Below are 19,796 nucleotides of genomic sequence, written 5' to 3'. Positions count from 1 at the left end.
AGTTACGGATTCTGTGGCAAAATAAGTCCTCATCCTTTGAAGCGATCCAGTCAGAGACCCATTTTTCAATATCTTCTGAAGAAGTGAACCACTGTCCAATCAAATCGTTATTCATTCAATCGAACAAGTAGTAGTCCGAAGGAGCAGCGTCTGGTGAATACGGCGGGTGGGGTAAAACTTCCCATCCGACATTTTCTAAATAGGTTTTGACCGGTTTTGCGACATGTGGGCGAGCGTTATCATGTTGAAAAATAAGTTTATCATGTGTGTTCTCCCATTCTGGTCGTTTCCTGGCCAGAGTTTGCTTCAAACGCATTAATTGTCGTCGATAACGTTCTCCATTAATAGTTTCACCCTGTGCAACAGCTCATAGTACACCACACCTTTCATATCCCACCATATGCACAGCATAACCTTTGCACAGTGAATATCTCGTTTCGGTTGTGATGGACCTGGTTCACCTGGTTTCACCCAGGCCTCTTTTCGTTTCGGGTTCTTGTAATGGATCCACTTCTCATCGCAAGTAACAATGCGATGCAAAAACCCCTTTCTTTTCTGTCTTTGAAGCAGCAATTCACAAATGGTTTTTCGTCTTTCAACGTCTCTGTCTTTCAATTCATGTGGAACCCAATGTGACATCTTTTGAATCATTCCCATGGCTTTGAGGCGTTTGGAAACTGTTGTTTGATCAACGCCTAATGCTTCTGCAAGTTCTTCCTGCGTTTGACACGAATCCTGATCGAGCAATGCTCTCAATTCTTCGTCTTCAAATTTTTTTGGCTGTCCAGGTCGCTCTTGGTCTTCCAGGCCGAAATCACCACTTCTAAACCGTGCAAACCACTTCTGACACGTTCGCTCAGCTAGCGCATTGTCACCATACACTTCCACCAAAATACGATGACTTTCGGTAGCACTTTTCTGCTTGTTAAAATAATGAATCAGAACACCCCGCAAAAACACTTTATCTGGCATGAACTGTGCCATGTTCAGTTGACTACAAAATGCTGTTGTTGACGTGTCAATCAACTGCCCTATACTACGAACGATGCGTGCTGACAGGAGTTTTCAACGCATGTGTGGCTACATGGAACTGTGGGACGATTCGCTCGTGACGCCATCTCTTGTCCAGGCGCACGAATTAATTCCTAGACCAAATATGTTTATAAATGTAAATATATATAAATAAATTGATTAACCAATGCTGTTAAATTAATTATTTAGTAATTGTCATATGACAGTAATACAGATCATTCCCTGACATTCGCTACGAGACTCAGCGGCAAGCGGTCCAGCGTCAGCACTTGTCTTTCCCGGCCGGGTCCGCGACAGTTGCTAGAGTCTATTAAAATTACAGTTTTCATATTGTGTACTAACCTTGACTACAGAAGGTGTTGAAAATGATGTCCCTCTGCTGCAACACATTCCTGGCATCTCCAAGGAAATTTGCATTTACACGTGCAAGTTCGTCTACTGTAATTCTCCCGATTTCTCGTACAATACTCTCTTTTAACTCACGGATGGTGTGCGGATTGTCTTTGTATACTTTATTTTTTTGATTTTGCGAGGTGTAATATAGTGGTCCTATGTGGAACGGGAACACCAGGAAATTTTGTTGCAAAACGTCGTCACACTTCTCCACAATTCCTCTTTCCGAAGTAACGCACTACAAGATAAATCTTTTGTGGTAAATCCTTTGTTGTAATGTAAACTTTTGTGGTGCCATATTAAGCCACAATCTTCAACACACGGACACGACACAACACAACTTCCGAGGGAGGATTATACTGGTGTCAGTCTGCAATGTCAACAGAAAGGGAAAGAGAGCAAAGGCAGGGAGAGCATAAAAACAGACTGTAGCATGCGAGTGTCGTGGACCTCGTTCACCGGGAAAGACATTCACTGATGCCGGGCCTCTTGCCGCCGAGTCTCGTAGTGAATGTCAGGGAATGCTCTCTCTCTGTGTGTGTGTGTGTGTATTGAGAGAAAGGTCAAGAAAAATTAGGAAATTTGGATTTGTTATTTTGGTAGATGCCCTGTTATTTGACTTTGACAGTGAGGTTCATAATGTCTTGCCCCATCTTATGATGAAGCATGAAGTGGCAAGTTGTATGAAAACTTCTTGCATGCAACAAAAATACAGAACACGGCATTTAACTTGTGTGTCAGAGTTTTCTAACTGTGCAATGTTGCAATCCTGCCATAGGCTGGTGACCACGGACAGGTTCTGCATGGCCCCGTCCTATAACGCTTCTAAAACTGTATGTCGTGTAGTACACTTTTTTTAACCAGAGTACAAATGTTGCAGCAGCTAAAATTTACAAACTCAACTCCTGCCCTCAATTTTCTTGATGAAATTTCTCCACAATTATGGTTTCCTACAGTTTAAAAATAACTTCTGATATTGACCCATTCATGTCCAAAATATGTTTGCAATTAGTAGCTTTTTTTGTTTCAGGAGGAACGGGTGTAGGGGACAAAACAAAATCATGGCAGATGGAACTATTGATGGAAAAAATACGGTCAAAAGCTGGACAGTTCAAATCGCTTGCAGAAAATGCAAAGGCAATACGGATGGCATTACATGTAAGTACTATGGAAAATTGTGGTTTTATTTCTCCATATCAGATGTTCTGATTATTATAAAAAGTCATGTAAAAATCTTAAATATTTTACTCGTGGTGATAGAGTGATTTTGCTGAACTCCTTGCATGCTAGTATGCATTAAGAAAATATCTGACCACTGATAATTATTTGATATTTGTTGGTGTTGATGGTGTGGATATAAAAAATGAACTCTGCATCAAGTCACATTTGTTGGCAAAATACACCAGAAACGGTTCTTAAAATTTAGGGTAATTTCGAGATTGTGTTGAATGATAACTTGGTTGTTATGCTCTAGAAATAGTTTTCAAGGAAATATTAAATGAAGCAATCTGTTGCAAAACGTTGTTATATAAATTTCATATGAAAATAATGACTTGCTCCATAATTTGTACATAATTTCTGTATTATGTTGGTAGTAATGCTTCAGAATCAGTTAATATTTCTACTACTGACATTTTGGAAAGTAAGTATACCTCATTTGGTTTTACATTGAAATATCATTGATTTTTCCATGATTTTGATTTAGGATATACGTATGTACGTACATGCAGGCAATATATATGAACACAGTAAAACATGTCTAAAAACCTGAAGAGATAGTGTACGTACAAGTGGTTGAGCTAATCTCTATGGAGTTATCATCATCATCCTTCACTGTTTCCTACCTCTGGCTGGGTCGGCATAGAAGTCAAAACTCTCCATTTTTTCCTGGTCTTCCACCACTCCTCTTTTTCCGCAGTGTTCCAATCTTGTCCTCTTCTAATACTCTCCGCTATCTGCTCTTTCCACCGATATTGGTCTCCCCCTTGGCCTTATTCCCACTCCTTGTGCATGGTAAGCTCTTACTGGTAGTCTTTCTGCACCTATTTTCCTCATGTGGCCGAACCATCTCACATCTGAGCCTGATCTATCCTGTCCTGAAGCTTCACCACCCCCACTGTCTGTCGGATCTCCTCATTCTTTATTATATCCTTTCTAGTCTTCCCCAATATACTTCTTAAATATTTCATCTCCACTGCCTGCATTTTTCTTTTGTCTCTCTGTCATTGTCCAAGTCTCTGCTCTGTACGTAATTCATACGTACATCCCTGTTCCATATTAATCTTCGAACGATTTGATATAGTCCACCACCCATTTGTCCTGTTCTGTTTACCTCCTCATCTATTCTTCCACTTCTCTCAATTATGCTTCCTAGATATTTGAAGATCTCCGCTACCCTCAACTCCTTCGTGTCCATCTTTATTCTTGGTTCATTTCTGGCTCTGTTGTTGTTACTCCATGTAGTAACAGTCCTATAAGTGTCAGGGTATGCCAAGCATGGGTGACGACACATGGTCAGCACATCGAGACTGATTGCTGCTGTTTTCTGGCCTGCTACTTCTTCTTTTTCAAGTAGCTTCCCAATTGTTCTCACGATGTTGGGTCAACACTGAAATTTTGGGCACTCCCACTGAGAATGAAAGAGTGCTAGCCACTTGATTACACATAAGTGGTTATATATAATCTTTCCATTGTTTCGGAACCACCAGGAACTAAGGCATTACAACGGTTTAGAAAATAATGGAAAGGGAATTATGTTGATGCTCCTAAAAACCTGGGAGATACACATATTGAGGATCTTGTTTTTAGCTTCTGGATCTCCAGCCTCTAATGTTAAATCCATTAAAAGAGATTCATATTTATGGTTAGCGAGTATCCCTTCATCAATTTCATCATATCGTCACTCATCTTCATTTTCATGATTAGCTAAAAGTAGCAGAAAAGTGAAGTAATATAAACCAAATCAGTCATTCATATTTATGGCGGGCATCCTCATTGGGCCCCAAGTTCGATCTCCAGTGGAGGCACATTGCACAGTGGTTCGGATCTCGCTATAAAATGTACTTTCAGTCCTAATTAATCTATCTGAACAAGGACTGAACAACATGTTTATTCATGCTCTGGGAAAAAACCTGCTTTTTTGGAAACAAAACAGAGTTTTTTTGGTTGGACTTTTTCATTTTTTTTCACAAGTGTCTCAAATCAATGAAAATACAGGAGTTGGCAATATTTTTCCTGTTCCATGGATTTCGTTTATCTCCCTACTGTAAAATAGTCACTCATTTCTAAATATAAAATACAATTTAGAATATGAAATTCGTAGCTAGACATGAACAGCGTTTTCAAGAAAGCTGGCTTTTGTGAATGGGCGGTTCTTTCAGAGTGTTATCTTTATATTTCGGTGGGCTTATCTATCCGCGCTTTCCAAATCCACCGGCGGATGCGCTGGTGCACCGCTGATGCACGCTGGTGAATTCTGGAAAGCGCGGTATGTAGTATAAACATATTTACATAACTAGAGTAGGTATGTATGTGTTCCTAATGAAACCTAATAGTTATGAAATGATTTACAATGTTTGAATTTGTTATACGAACATGAAGAATAAAAGAAAATACTGCTATAACTTTTATAACACCATTAAGCCTTGTTTCCATGATATGAAAAACTCAATATGCTGACCAAGGTAGAAATTTACTGTATTGTAAAACATAAACTAAACGTAACGTAACGTTTCAACCTTCTAGCAAGGTCTTCCTACAAATGTACATGGTGCAGAGGCTGAGGAAGACCTTGCTAGAAGGTTGAAACGTTACATTTAGTTTATGTTTTATAATAAAATAAATTTCTGCCTTGGTCAGCATATTGAGTTTTTGCGATAACCTTTTGAAAATCTAGTATCAAATCTCTTTACATTAAATTTTGTATTCAGTAAAATATATTTGTATTCTGGCTTTCCAGTACATCATGTATAATTTGATTAAATGGCCGCTAAACCTGGGCATGGAGCAACTAGTGATGTATTTTTGCTGCTTGTTGCAGTGGTTCTCAACGTTTGTGAGACCACAGCCCAGAAAATTTATTTCTTAGAAGTCAATACCCTGATGCCAACAATTTCATTCATAAATACATTTCTGATCTTTAAAGTTTATATGGAAATTAATATGCACCGTTAATTAATATTAATATATCAACTATGGTGTAATCATAGTTCAATTTTATATACACTTACTGTAAAACATAAAATTAGATTTAAATTAGTCGTCAACCCATGGGTTGCAGACCGGAGGTTGAAAAACACTGGCACTAAAACTGAAGCAGAAGCAAAGAAGACTGGCCACAAATGGGAAAAAAAAAGAATTATTTAAGAAATCTAGACTGGACCTACAGTTTGAAATGAGATCTGAAGCATTCTGCCTCCACTGAGGTTTGAACCTCAGACTCCTTCTTATTACAAGGCAACTGCATTACTTCATGCCACTCCAGAGGCCCATTCATGATTATGAAACGAACCTTCTATCAAAACACCAGCATTTTTTCCGACAGTACTTGCAATTTGTTTTCTGTAATGTACAGGCTAAATTAAATCTTAGTCTCTGATGAAGTAACTAACAATCTTGTTAAATATAGAGAACATTCAGACCAAAGCAACACATTACAGTGGGGATGTAAGACCGAGGCGACACAATGTGTGCCACTGAAGGAGCTTTCAGACTGACTTGTCACAGATGACAAGCGACACAGTCTCCTTCAGTATAAAGCAAAACATTCATCGTGCATGAAAGAACAACAGACTGAAGCGACACGATGCACACCATTGAGAAGGCAGTATAGTTCAAGCAACATGCAAATGACATGTTCAGCTCGTCATCGCACTTAGGTCCAAAGGGTTGAATGGATTACTGAGGGTCTGCTTCCATGTGACACGTGTCACTTGTTGCTTCGGTCTAAAAGTTCCCTGAGAAAACTGTACAGACCAAGTGACAAGCGACACTTGCAGCTTATGTTGCTTTGGTTCAAAATATTTACTTCTAAAGGTTGATTTCCAAGGGCCACGTGTCGCTTCCATCTGAAAGTTCTGTTAAACAGTATATATACACACATTCACGTAATACGTAAACTTCTGCATATGTGTTGTGAACAGTAAAGATTTTTAATTGTCCCGAAACATTGAATATTTTGATATTAACATTTGTGTCATATTTTATGACATCAACATTTAAATTGAGACACAAACATGTAAAAGCTTGTTTTAAGTCCATTTCATGGTCAGATGTGCTCATCAGGACTACATGTTCAGTTTTAACCCTAGCTTACCCGTACCGTACGAGAAACTTACATACTGGGAGCGACTCACAGGCCCACATTTTTTTTATCACTAAAATTCAAGAAACCATGTTATTATTGAATCACTGCTTCCTTTGCTGATTACATAAGCAGTTATTTATTCATTATAATAATTGCAAAAATTACTACCATTAATAAAAAGTAATAACCAATTATTGCATGTGTATCACATATGCTATATTTTATCATTCACTAAAACTCATGAAATCCATAATAATTTTTATTAATGCTTTTTAGTTTGCAGAAGTGTATTTGTTTATTAAATAGCTATAATAATTACTATCATTACCAACCAATTATACACTTGTCACTGGCATGAGTTTCTCGAATGAGACACATTCAAAGATGGTGCCCGATATGGCCACCAAGTGCATTTTGCCTCGTAATTACATTACATTTATGTTTTTATGAACAAAAGTAATAAAGAAAAATTGGGAACATCCTAGGAAACAATGTAATTTATAATTTTGAAACAGTTGAAAAATCTAAAAAAATAGAGGTGTTGGGCCTGCAAAGCACCCTCCCCCCCAACTCCCTGGTTAGCTACGATTAAAATTGTATCTGGACCACTATGCAATGTGTCCACTGGGATTGGCCAATATCTGTCTTTTTGGCTGCTACATGATGTAATTTTTTTAACTAGGTGTAAAATATGTCACTACAAACCTGTAAACTCATAACAGTAACTTCAAGTGAAATAGGATAGCTGTAAGGGCCTCCCTGATGGCGCAGTGGTAGCGGCATCTCCTTGTAATCAAGGGGTCCCGGGTTCGTTACCCATTGGTGTACATAGTGGTTCAGATCCCACTTTAAACTGTAGGTCCAGTCCCGATTAGCCTTACTGTGCATAAAGTGGACTTAAAATGCCAAATCAACTCAACAGGTTAGCTGTAATTGGTAAAAGCCAAAATTTCCAATTATTTTTTTAAAAAAAATGACTGCTTTTTTACAACTATCGGGGAATAAAAGATACGGTAGTATATATGTAATTGCATTACTAACTTTATCTGCGAGACTTAATTCAGTGGCCCGTCACCAAAATTAGAGAACCATTACAAATAAGTCTTGCAGATATTACTAGTAATTTGCTTATGTGTATTTATTTAACATGTTTATGGTGAATAAAATATTCTAAGCACAAATAAGATATATAAGTAAGCACATTTTGCGAACAAAGTGGTACAGTATGTAAAAATGACATTTCAATATTAAAACAGGATGTCTTCTGTCTTATTAGTCATGAAAGTCAAGAGGAAGTAAAGAAATCAAGAAGTAGGTAAAGTCATCAATAAAAAGTCAATAAATTATACTTGGTGGCCAAGAATCTTTGCTATCGCAATGATTGCTTGATTTAGTTTATTTTACTAGACTTTTCTCCCCTCATCATGAAGATGAGGATGAATGGTGGTAAGATAACATGGATGAAGGGAAAATCACAAATATGTAGGGAAAACACGAGCCCCACGTAAGATTATATTGGCTGTGTCTCCAGATACCAGAACCTTGCTAGTCTGCTAAATGAAGAAATGAAGTACAGGATGCATTGATAGATAAAGCAAATCTAATTTTCTTGTTAAATACAGATTCCAGTTTTCATCTTAACTGGCCTTTTGGAAGGGCCAATACATAATAAATATTTTCTTAGTTGCTAATTTTCAAAATTTACCTGAGTAGGGGTTGTATAAATAAAGGCTAAGAAAAACGAAAAAGAGGTCAAGAAAAAATCATGATAAAGTCAAGTATTTAGGATTTGTTATTTTGTAAAATGATGAATAAAATTCCAAATTTTATATAAAGAACAATTCCAGAAAAAATGACACCTTTGATGATCAAAATTATATATCAGTGAAAAGCATGCTGTACATTGTTTCAAAGGAGAACATCTTTAGATTGAAAACATGTTTCAAAGGAGAACATCTTTAGATTGAAAATATACATGTTTTTTCTTTTCTTAAACTCTAAAATTTGTCTGTAAAAATTTACCTCATGAAGTACTATTCCAAAGTTTAAGTAAATACAGATTCATAGGTTGCCAATTATGTCAGTCTGTTATTTTCAAATTTATTTTTATTGTGCTGGCAGAATTAATTTGAAGAAATTTTGCTATGCAAGAAGATAAACTATTGCTCGTAAATTTTTTTGATTGCATTTTTCTTTATATGTTTCATGAATCACATACAAAGAAATAAAAATATAAAAAGAACTGCTTCTTCGTGTCTCCGTTAAAAGTTAAATTTGCATGTCCCTGTCCATTACCGTTGTCCCACACTGTGACCGTGCAGTCTAAAGCTTCATGCTTTGGGTTACAGATACGGGACACGTACAGGTTCGAGTCTCCTGGGCGAAGTGAAAAAACTTTTCTCCTGAGATTTCGGCCTGTGTATGGGACCAGTGGCCACCCACCATCGTGAGGAAATTGGGGAGCTACGAATGAGTAGCGTAACCTTTCACGGAAACCTAGATCAACGACTGGGAGATCGTCATGCTGACCACACGTCACCCTGCCCCGTAACTGGTAGTTTGATCTCCCTCCTCAGCGGGTGGGAGTGAGGCCATGGCCTTGCAGGCTGTTGCACCATAGGTTATTTATCCATTACCGTTAGTAGTAGATCTTAAGTTGTGGCCATCTCTGAAAAAGAGATCAGACATGTTCTGAAATTTTTGAAGGAAGATCTGAAATTCCATTGCTTGTAAATGCACTCTTTTTTCCTTTGGAGTCTTGTTTTATTTTGTTTACATTAACTTCAGTGTGAACACATCAAAAGGTGCTGATAAAGTATATAGGCAAACATGACCGTTTCTGCACATATGTATATATTGTGTCCTATAAGGGTGTCAAAGTGCAAAAGAATTTTGATGTTACAATTTTGAAGTCTCACTTTTCAGTGTGTGGTGCAACATCTCAACTTACGATAATTATTTTCAATGATTCTTCCAGGACAAAAGGTACCCTCTTGACAGTGTGGAACGAACCCAATTGCAAAAATGCCTTGACACTCTTCAGTATTCAATTAAAGTAACTTCCTTGCAGTCAATGGTAGAGAGACTGGAAAGTGTGTCGAGACAACTTGGGTAAGAGTAGTAATATTTTCTATTTTATATTCTTGTCCTTGAATTTTGCATGTAATTTTTTTGTTTTTATGGAAATTTAGTATTTAAATATGTAGAAATCATTTATTACTATTTGATATGGTGGATGTAGCTTTGACTTTTCAAATTTACATCTTGTTGTCCTGATAAAATTTTCTCAAGAGTGTAAATGATCCATTCAGATTCTTCATACAAGATTGTAATATGTTTTATTAGTAGTGATGAATTTTGTATTGGTATGCCATTATTTAGGTAAGCTAAGGTATAGTTTCACATGACATGATGGTGCATAGGGGGCTGTGGAGTAGGTATACACACATTCTAGATGTCTGTAGGTGATGTGATGAGCACCACCCTTCAATCACCTTTATCCCTAGGTACACATTTATTTTGGCCTGGGCGAACCCTGGAACTACTTTATGCAGGGATGTGGCTGGAAAAATTCCAACCTTTAGTTTGCCTACCCCATGAATTGTCCTGCATGGCACTCAGATGTTCCTACCAAGTAGACCACCACTGCTCCTTGTATGCCATTGGTATCAGCAAAAGTTTCACATCATTCTATCTCTACATTTTTATGCTATGGATAATCACGTTGAAAGTTAAATGTTTATTGCAACTTTTGTTTCTTTGAAGGCTTTAAACTTTTGTAAACTTTGAAAAGGTATAAATATTTTTGTTTTTTCATAGGATTCACCTGTATTGGAATTGTTCGTGTGGTTTCTTACAAAGGAATTCTGTTTTAATGCTATAAAACATGGCTAACACAACACTGAGAGAAGAAAAGATACGCACACAGTGATTCAGTTGTTTTTCCTGCACAATGAAAGCATTAGGGTAATATTTACTGTGCGAGTTAATACAATAATTTTCTCTCATCATATATTTTGTGTAGATTATTTATTATTTCATTAAGATCCATTTCAGATCATCATGATGAAATGGAGAGGAGAGTGTTGCTCCAGTGCACATCAAGCTATTTTGCAGTAACAATATTTTCATGTTACTTATTATGTATTATTATTATTTTTAATTCTGATGATGCTATGAAGATCTTTTGAAAACATATTTTGACAAATTAGTTCTTATTTCTGATTGGACTTGAGTTTATTTTGTACTAATATACATGAAAAACATTAGCTCATTGGATCAGTAATGGGTTAATAATTATGTTTTGTGTGACATATTCTTCTGTTCTTGCAGGTTAAAATTTACAGATGGCGGAACAGGTGTGGGTTGGTTCATTTCATCAGATATGTTTTACCTTGAAGTGGTTCTAGAACCTGGAGGGACAGTGAAGGATGTAATAATTCACCATGAAGGAAAGGAACAACAGGTATTCTTTTTAATAGTTAAATTTCAATTGCAATTATGTTTTCAGTAAGGTTCAAAATTGTCACAATTAAAGTTGATTAGTATTAGTTGCTGACGATTCTCCTCCAGTTATTAGCATCAATTTAGCATATTATTATACCTTTTATGTAATCGCAAAATACTATTTTTACACAATGTAGGTGCAAAATAATTGGAAATTTCAACTTTTAAATGGAGACTCGTTGTATTCGTATGCTTGAAGAATAGTAAAGTATACTCCTAGTATTAATGTTAGTGTAAGTGCTTGAGTTGTAATAATTTTCAGGATAATTAGACTCCTCAAGTGTTGCCCCGTAGTTCTGAGGATGCAGCAAAAGACTAAAACAAGATAAAAGTATCGGCTTAACCTTAGTTTTCAGTGTTTTCCAGATGGTACAGTTTTCATAAGGTGGCACATTTATTTCAAGTTGTAAGCAGTTCTTTGTCAGTTTTAAGCTAGACAGGATGTTTTAAAGAAATACATCAAATGTGTTTAAACTTCCATGTATTTTTTATGAAAAATGAAACCCTCTTTAACTTGATCTTTTCAGTAATCAGAACATATTTTCAGTTTTTTGGGCCGAAATATTACTCTTTATTCTTTCTTCTTTCTGTTTCTGTGCTTTGTGCAGTTATATTAATATGTTTATAGACTTCTTAAATAGTATAAAATATTTCCGTGAGCACCTGTGTAGAATTCTAGTTTCTATGCAACACTAGGATGCATAGATCTCCCTTGTGCTTGGCTCTTTGTGCTAAAAACTGTACCCTTCATCCTTACATACTGCTAAATTACATCATTGAATGTGATGAAGAAACAGTAAATTCAAATGCTGCTGCTTGCCGGACTCTGTGGCCGAGTGGTTAGTACATCGAGCTGCGATGCCAAGGCTCCCAGGTTCGAATCCCGCTCAGGCTTGGTTGTTTGTAAATGTCTATTCATCATTTCATCACTCATCACTTCGCAAATTAGCCAAGAGGCACAAAACGCGAAGTAAAATAAACTAAATCAATCAGTCAATCAAATGCTGCTGCTTCTTCTTCCTTTGGTGTTATGGTCCTTGTAGTATAGCAGGAGTTAGGGAAAACAATACATTTATAAGTAGTGTAACCCTGATTTTACGTTCCCAGATTTTACATTTTCCCGCATTATACATTCAATCATGATGGCCCCAACATAGTAAAAGGTTAGAAAATTTTCCTCGATTTTACATTTTCCTGCATTTTAAAGTTTTTACTGCTTGGTCCCCTGAAAAACCTAAAATCGAGGTTTCACTGTATTTTTTCAATGTTTGGTATACAATATGTAAAAGAGTTAGGTTTCTTTTTGGATGTGGCTGTATTAAATGAAGATCCGTGCCCTACAAATGAGCATGATTGTTTCTGTCTTCCACCTTTTGTCTCCCATCTTCTCATCCCTAATGTTCTTGACATCTCTCTCTACATCATCTATTCACATTCTGGGATTGCCTTCTTCTTCACCTGCCTTCAGCTTTTACAGAGAATATTTTCTTTACTATGAAGGTGGATCAAATGATAATGGAAAGGGGGCCATAGAATGAAATCAACAAGGTTTATTTCAAACGTAATCTCCAAAGTTACACAAGCACTTGTCCCACTGTTTCACCAAGCGGTGATTACCCTGCTCGTAGAACTTCTTTGGCTGTGAACGGAACCAGTTGTGAACATTGTCCATGACATCATTGTCCAATAAATGAGTGGAAGCGCTGCCCCTTCAATGCCTTTTTCAACAGACCAAAGATATGGAAGTCGCATGATGATAGATCAGGGCTATAGGGTGGGTGTTCCAACACTGTCCACCCAAACGTCGCAAACATGTTATTTGTAACAGCTGACGTGTGTGACTGCACGTTGTCATGCAGCAAAACCACTCCAGAGGACAACAGGCCGGGCCGTTTGGCCTTGATTGCTCCTGCTGCCTGACTGCCTATGCATATCACGTGCGACTATCTAGGGCGAGTTCATTATGCAGTAGGGGTTTCCTTCCTTACCTCCCGCTCTACCTCTACATGGTTGTCGCCACACACATACATAAATATAACCCAATACATCCACTGCTCAGTTTTCATTTGATCCACCCTAATACTTTGTTGTCATTCATTCTAATAAGTTGTCCTGCTGAGCTCAATCTCATTGCCTTGATTTCTGCTATATCAGGAGATTTATATACCACTTTCAGTTCATGATTGTAAGTATTGTCCATCCTCTATCATCATATTTTGGTCCATATATTTTCCGTAGTATTTTCTTTTTCCAAGTCATGAGCATTAATAATTTTCCCTTCTCTTATTGATGGAGTTGCTATTGGTACTAAAATGGTAGGTATGTTGCAAGGTATGGACCTACAAATACAAATTAATATTCTGCAATGTATTCAATACTTGACATTGAAATAAGCTGTACTTAACAATAGTGTTTTTAATTTCCCAGAGTTGTGATGAATTGGTGCAATGCTTGTCAAGAGGAGATTTTGCAGATTTCACGCAGCAGCTTACAGGCCTTGCCTCCATATATCAAGTGAATGCAGAAAAGAAGGTTAAATGCAAGGCATATTCTGCTCTGCAGTCTCTGGAAACTGACTTAGGTATCTTGTCGCAGTTACAAACTTTCATCAAGGAACCATCCAATCTAGTCCACAAATCGCCAGTTGGGATTCTGGAGAAACGTAGAGGAGGTTTGTGTATAATATAGGCTTTTCTGGGTAGAATGATTAAACTTTTCTGTTTTCTGTGTATACGTATGAAAATTGATAGAACAAGGCATGTAATTTCACAGTAGTGTAGCCCAGGGGTAGAAAACTGCAGGGTGCCCGGTTGCCATGGTGCCTGAAAATTTTCACCTGGCACCTGAATTTTTAAATTCAGTGCTAAAAAAAATATTTTTTTAAATAATTGGGGCTTGCTTACGGAAAATTTCCATCACCTTTTTTGAAAATAATGAATACAGTGTGTGTTTTTTTTTATCTTTGTCTACTGTATTATGTGTATAATTAAATCAGATAGTAAACATGACATTATAATTTTTCCACTGCTGCTAGTCTAATTTTAAAATGTGCAGCAGTATGGTAGAGTCGGTCATGTATTAGAATGTGTTGCATGGTTATTCATGCCGTTACAAGTTGAGCCTTCTTTAAGAAGCACAAGAATTAATTACTTTTAATCCAATCTTTTTATATTTTAAAATCATATTTCAAAATGTGTTACTTCACCTTAGTTGGATTCATGGCTTTCTTAGACCATATCCCCCCCCCCCAAAAAAAATAAGACGCTGGCTCCTGAGAAAAATGGTCTTTCACCTGAATTAGTTTGTTCTTTGTATTGCTGGTGTAGCCTCTTTTAGCTTAGGCATACATACAGAGCATATGTTTGTGAGATGTTCAATTTTAATATATTAACATGATTATTGACAATTATATAATAATTAAATTCATAGCATAAATATAGTCAAACTTCTCTTCTTAAATATACAATAATACTCTGAAACTTGTAAAATACAATTTACACCACATTTGCTTTTCAACTTCAATTACTAGCAGCCGCCATTCACAAAAAGATGTTGATTGATAACACATGTCAACAATGAAAAATGTACATGGAAGAAACATGGTACACTTTACTAATTCGGTGATGCTGATTTCAAAAAAATAATTAGTTTTTCCCATCACGTAAGGTTTATGAGTTCTTGATTGATCTTATTTTTCATCTATATAGTAAATGTTAATTAGGTTTTCATACAACAGATGTGTTTGTTTCCATTTAAGTTATCGTATTCCCTTTGTTATTTATATATATTTTAAATAAGCATTGTTGAAAGGCTACATTGTTATTAAAAGGTATCATTTTCACACACCGTCAACCAGTGGGAAAGAAGGTAGGAAGGAAGCATTGTTTGGTGCTGCGTTAGGTTAAACAAACGCGTGCCATTCGGGGTTTTTGCCTGCTATCCCAGGCGAGTCATAGTCTTCTGCCGAGGTAGAGTGTTTTACCGTGTGTGGCAGCGATCAGTTTTCGAATATGAAGAAGCAAAGGAATAGTTGTAAAAATTCACCAAATATATTTTGTTATGTTTGCCGTGAAATTACACCGAAAAATCGTAGGCGTTCGATTTCGGAACTACTGAGGACAGCATATAAGTTGTATTTCAGCTATTCTCTTGGGGACCAGGATCGTGATTGGGCACCTTACGTGGTCTGTACAAATTGTAACTCAAGACTGACTCATTGGTTGAAGGGCAAGTAAAATCACTTGTCATTTGGTGTTCCAATGGTTTGGCGTGAACCAAAAAAACATACCGATGACTGTTACTTTTGCTTAACAAATGTGAGTGGTTTTTCATCTAAAAACAAGAGGTGTATTCTATATCCAAACCTCTCTTCCGTAATAAGGCCCATACCGCACGGCGACAATGTACCCGTTCCAGTGCCATCTTCTACATTGCCAGATTTAATTTGGCCATTTGATGATGATATGGAGCTGGATCCTTGTACCTCAAACGATGACACCTATGTTCCAGATGAGAATGAAGAAGGGCCTCATCTCATTACACAAGAGGAACTTAATGATCTGGTATATATGCGGAGACTTTAAAGTGTTTTCTGTGCCTCTGGGATAGCTGTGATACTCAACACCACTACATCCATACAGAATGGCCAGTAAGAGAAGAATTCACGCCAGGTCAAGATAATGTCAAATTTACCCCTTTAGTCGATCCTCAGAGTATTTCATCCTCCTTTGCATATTAAATTAGGACTAATGAAAAATTTTGTAAAAGGTATGCACAAAACAGGAGACTTTAAAATATTTACTCTCAATTTATCCTGCTGTGAGTGATGCAAAATTAAAAGAAGGAATTTTCATTGGACCACAAATTAGAAAATTGTTAAATGATAGCCTTTTTGAAGAAAAACTTTCTCCCAAGTAACTTGCAGCATGGGATTCATTTAAAGCTGTTGTGAAAGGATTCCTTGGCAATAAGAAAGAAGAAGATAGTGAAAAACTAGTTCAAACACTTCTTGAAAATTACAAGGCATTGGGGGTGCAGGATGTCTCTCAAAATCCACTTCCTGCATTCCCATTTCAATTTTTCCCCTAACAATCTGGGTGATGTGAGCGACGAAGAAGGTGAACGCTTCCACCAGGACATTTTGCAGATGGAGCAGCGTTATAAAGGAAAATGGGATTAATCTATGATGAGTGACTATTGTTGGTTCCTTCAAAGAGAGGATTCGACAGCACATAAAAGAAAAAGTGTCTTGAAGCAGTTCCTGCATTCCACTATGTAAATGCAAGTTGTCACAGAAACATTTATTGTATTACACTAAATTGTATTTAACTGTATTGTTACAATGACATACATATATGTATAATATGTATAATAAAATGTTTGTCATACATTTAATTTGTCATTTTGAATGTCAATTTCCATTATATATGCAACAACATGCAATATTATTGCAAATCTATGCTCTTCATGTTTATTCCATTTTTTTTTGTACGTAGTGTATTAAAAACTAAAATAACAACAAATCTGAGGCTGCTGTAAGAAAGTGGGTTACATTTTAGGATACAGCATCATATATTGATACGGGATCACAATGTTTCTTCTCTGTACAATTTTCAAAGTTAAAATTTGTTGACATGTGTAATCTATCTAAGCTATAGTACATGAAGTACACAAAAGTACACATGTATATGGCAAATTTAGTCCCTTCATGTCATGTTGGTTTACTAGTTGTCACTTGTGTGTGTCTACTTCTTTTGTTGTTAGTTTTTTTACTTTGGCAACCAATTTCAAATAAAAGTGTTGTTATAAATGCTATTTATGCAAGAAATGAAAGAATATTTAGTCCTGATACTGTGGTAGCATAGTTTAGAAGAGCTGTTGAAAATAAAACTTTTTCCATGTTGCAAGTTTTAGTAACATGAAAAATTATTGGATAAGCAAATAATCGACACAATCTTGTAGACAAGACAGATTTTCCTTTAACTTCCAACTTAAACTGGATGGCAATAGTGGTTGGTACATTAGATACTGTTTAAGAAAATTTTGTGATGTGGTAAAGTAAATGAAAACTAGAGAGTTTTCTGTGTTCAAGAAAATTTTCCATACATTGGTGCTTTCTGTGGCTCATATTTATCCTTTTTTTTTTTCCAGGTCATCCAATGAAATTAACATACTTTGTTGCACCGTATGATTTGTTGGACATCGAAAGCAAATCCTCTATTCCGCTAACTGTCGAAAATGTCACTTCAAAAGTTCTTGGTTACAGTGCTACCGTATGCATTGAAGGCTCAACTGCACACAAACTTCAGATATCAAGTTTAATAACAGTGAACCGGAGTCCAAATGGTAAAAGGTAAGTAGATTCCACTCAAAATATTACAAACTACTACTTCCTGCATTAAATTATTTTTGTAAATTAAATCACAGTATACCGATATTTTATTCTGAAATAATTTTTGGTTAATTTATTCAACTCCAGTCAATCACTAAAGAAGACCCATAACCAAACTAACATTCAGCAGTGTGATTGTCCACCAAGGTGGCTATTAATTGATATCAGTATCAGCTCAGCTCTAGCTCTGATAGACATGTATTGAAATGCTATTATCAGATGATCGATATTATAGAGACCTTCCTTTAGTGTAAATTATCTTTAATGTAAATATGTTTGACTTCTGAACAACCAAGATGAACCTTTTCAGTCTAAAGCAAGACATTCATCTTACTTACATGAACAACAGACTGAGTCGACACAATGCATGGTGTTGAGAAAATGGCCCAGTCCGAGCAACATGGAAGCGACAAGCAACACCTGCAGATTTGTCATATTTCGGTTTGGAAAGTTGCATTTAAATTTGAAGGTTTGTTTCCAAGAGACACATATTGCTTGTCACCTGTTGCATGTTGCTTTGGTCTGAAAGCTCCCTTAATATACCACATGCTTTTATGTGTGTATATGAATGAATACTATAGGAATATCATAAGAGAGCTTAACTTGATGCCATATGTCAGTAGCATCATAAATAGAAGAAAATACTAATCTCTAGACATGCATCTTAAAAATTATACAAATTTTCAACCCACTTGGTTTATTCTTCAGGGATTGAGAAAGGAATTAGTATTGGGTTTATAAGGTAATTAGTTAAAAATTTGCAAAAAAACATTCCTCGCGTCAAGGAAGTATATCTGACATGGGTGTTATTTTACTGATTCATCACCATATTTGCGGTGTTGAACGTTTAAGCACAGTGAGCTGGCCCCCGTGGCAGAGTGTTTAGAACATCACACTATGATGCCAGGGGTCCCGTGTTTAAATCCTGGCTTCCAAAGGCACAGTTATCTTGATGACAAGAGTATGAAGTGCCCCTTTATCCATTTCATCTAATCATTACTCATCTTCATGATGATTAGCCTAGAGGCAGAGAAAAGAGTCCTAAATTTGGAGAGCTATGATTACAAATTCCAAGTTCAGCTTTAGTCCAACTTACTTCTGCTTGATTGTGTACAAATAATATGCGTAAGCATCTTCATAATCATTTATTGTTTTTGTTTTTTTCAGCACTCCTTCGTATGCACCACTAACAGCACAAAATAGTACAACCCTTCCAGCCTGTTTTGTCCTCACATTAAATAATCCATTGCCTATGTGTGTGTCACTGGTTCAGAAGATTCAGCAAGTTACTGAAATTGAGTGTGGTGATTTGTCATCCCCTCAGCCATTGTTGAGCCTTATTTCCCAGCATTCCTCAGATGGTCAGCTGGATTGTGCTAACAACAAGGGATTGTTTGTGGTAAGTACAGTTCATGAAGAATTTGCCATTCTAATAGTCTTGTATTAAAATTGATAAATATACAGGGTTCGCACTGATGTGAAAATCCCGAAAACCCTGGCAAATGAAAATAAATTCCACTTTTTCAGGAAACCAACTTCTTCTCTATGTAAATGTGTTTTTTGCAGTTTAATTTTGTTCATTTATTTTCAGTTATGTTGATTAAACTTTATTGTGTTGAATAATAACAGTTGAACACTTGAACCCTGATGTAGGATAACGAAAAAAATATATGGCAAGGATATTAAACAGTAATGCAGAAGTGTTTTGAGGGAAGATATGTTTGTTCTGTTGAAATGCAAAATAAATTCAAACAGAATACTATAAGTCTTACTTCTTTTGGTTGTCTATTTCACAAATCACCTCCTTATCTTCCTCACGCTCATGTTAACCCACAAATAGAGTGTAACTACAACTACTCATTGTGCCTATCTCATGTATGCATTGTCATCCTTAGTTAATAACAAGTTGGCATTACTGAAACAGCTTACCTTGAAACAAGAGCACAGTGATTTGAACATAGGGTATCTGGCGACTGTGCAGGAGGCTGTGGTTTGAGTGATTAGGTGGGTGATATAGGTCATGATTTTGTTTATTGTGTAACTACAGTGCCTTCATTTGAGTATTGTGCCACTTGAATGTGGCCCATGTAGCACCATGGAACTTAGGGATGGCCATAAAATCCAGGTATCAGATATGCTGATTTTAAATGATCTGATATCTATTTCGGA

At 36.5% G+C, this 19,796-nt stretch overlaps 1 protein-coding gene across 1 annotated transcript in view; it reads left to right on the top strand.

Annotated features, from left to right (window-relative positions):
- MED1 (Mediator complex subunit 1) overlaps positions 1-19,796 on the top strand; it is a 37,541-nt gene that overhangs the window by 6,628 nt on the left and 11,117 nt on the right. Inside the window, exons 2-7 of the mRNA XM_083120506.1 lie at positions 2,456-2,583; positions 9,708-9,841; positions 11,063-11,195; positions 13,664-13,907; positions 17,387-17,588; positions 18,795-19,026. Of these exons, the coding sequence (XP_082976632.1) occupies positions 2,456-2,583; positions 9,708-9,841; positions 11,063-11,195; positions 13,664-13,907; positions 17,387-17,588; positions 18,795-19,026 (1,073 nt within the window). The remainder of the gene's footprint in view (positions 1-2,455; positions 2,584-9,707; positions 9,842-11,062; positions 11,196-13,663; positions 13,908-17,386; positions 17,589-18,794; positions 19,027-19,796) is intronic.

Source organism: Lepisma saccharinum, chromosome 4, assembly GCF_977018435.1.
Source record: "Lepisma saccharinum chromosome 4, izLepSacc3.1, whole genome shotgun sequence".
Taxonomy (NCBI): Eukaryota; Metazoa; Arthropoda; class Insecta; order Zygentoma; family Lepismatidae; genus Lepisma; species Lepisma saccharinum.
Note: the sequence above shows the minus strand (reverse complement) of the source record. Positions and strands in the feature narration are given on the sequence as shown.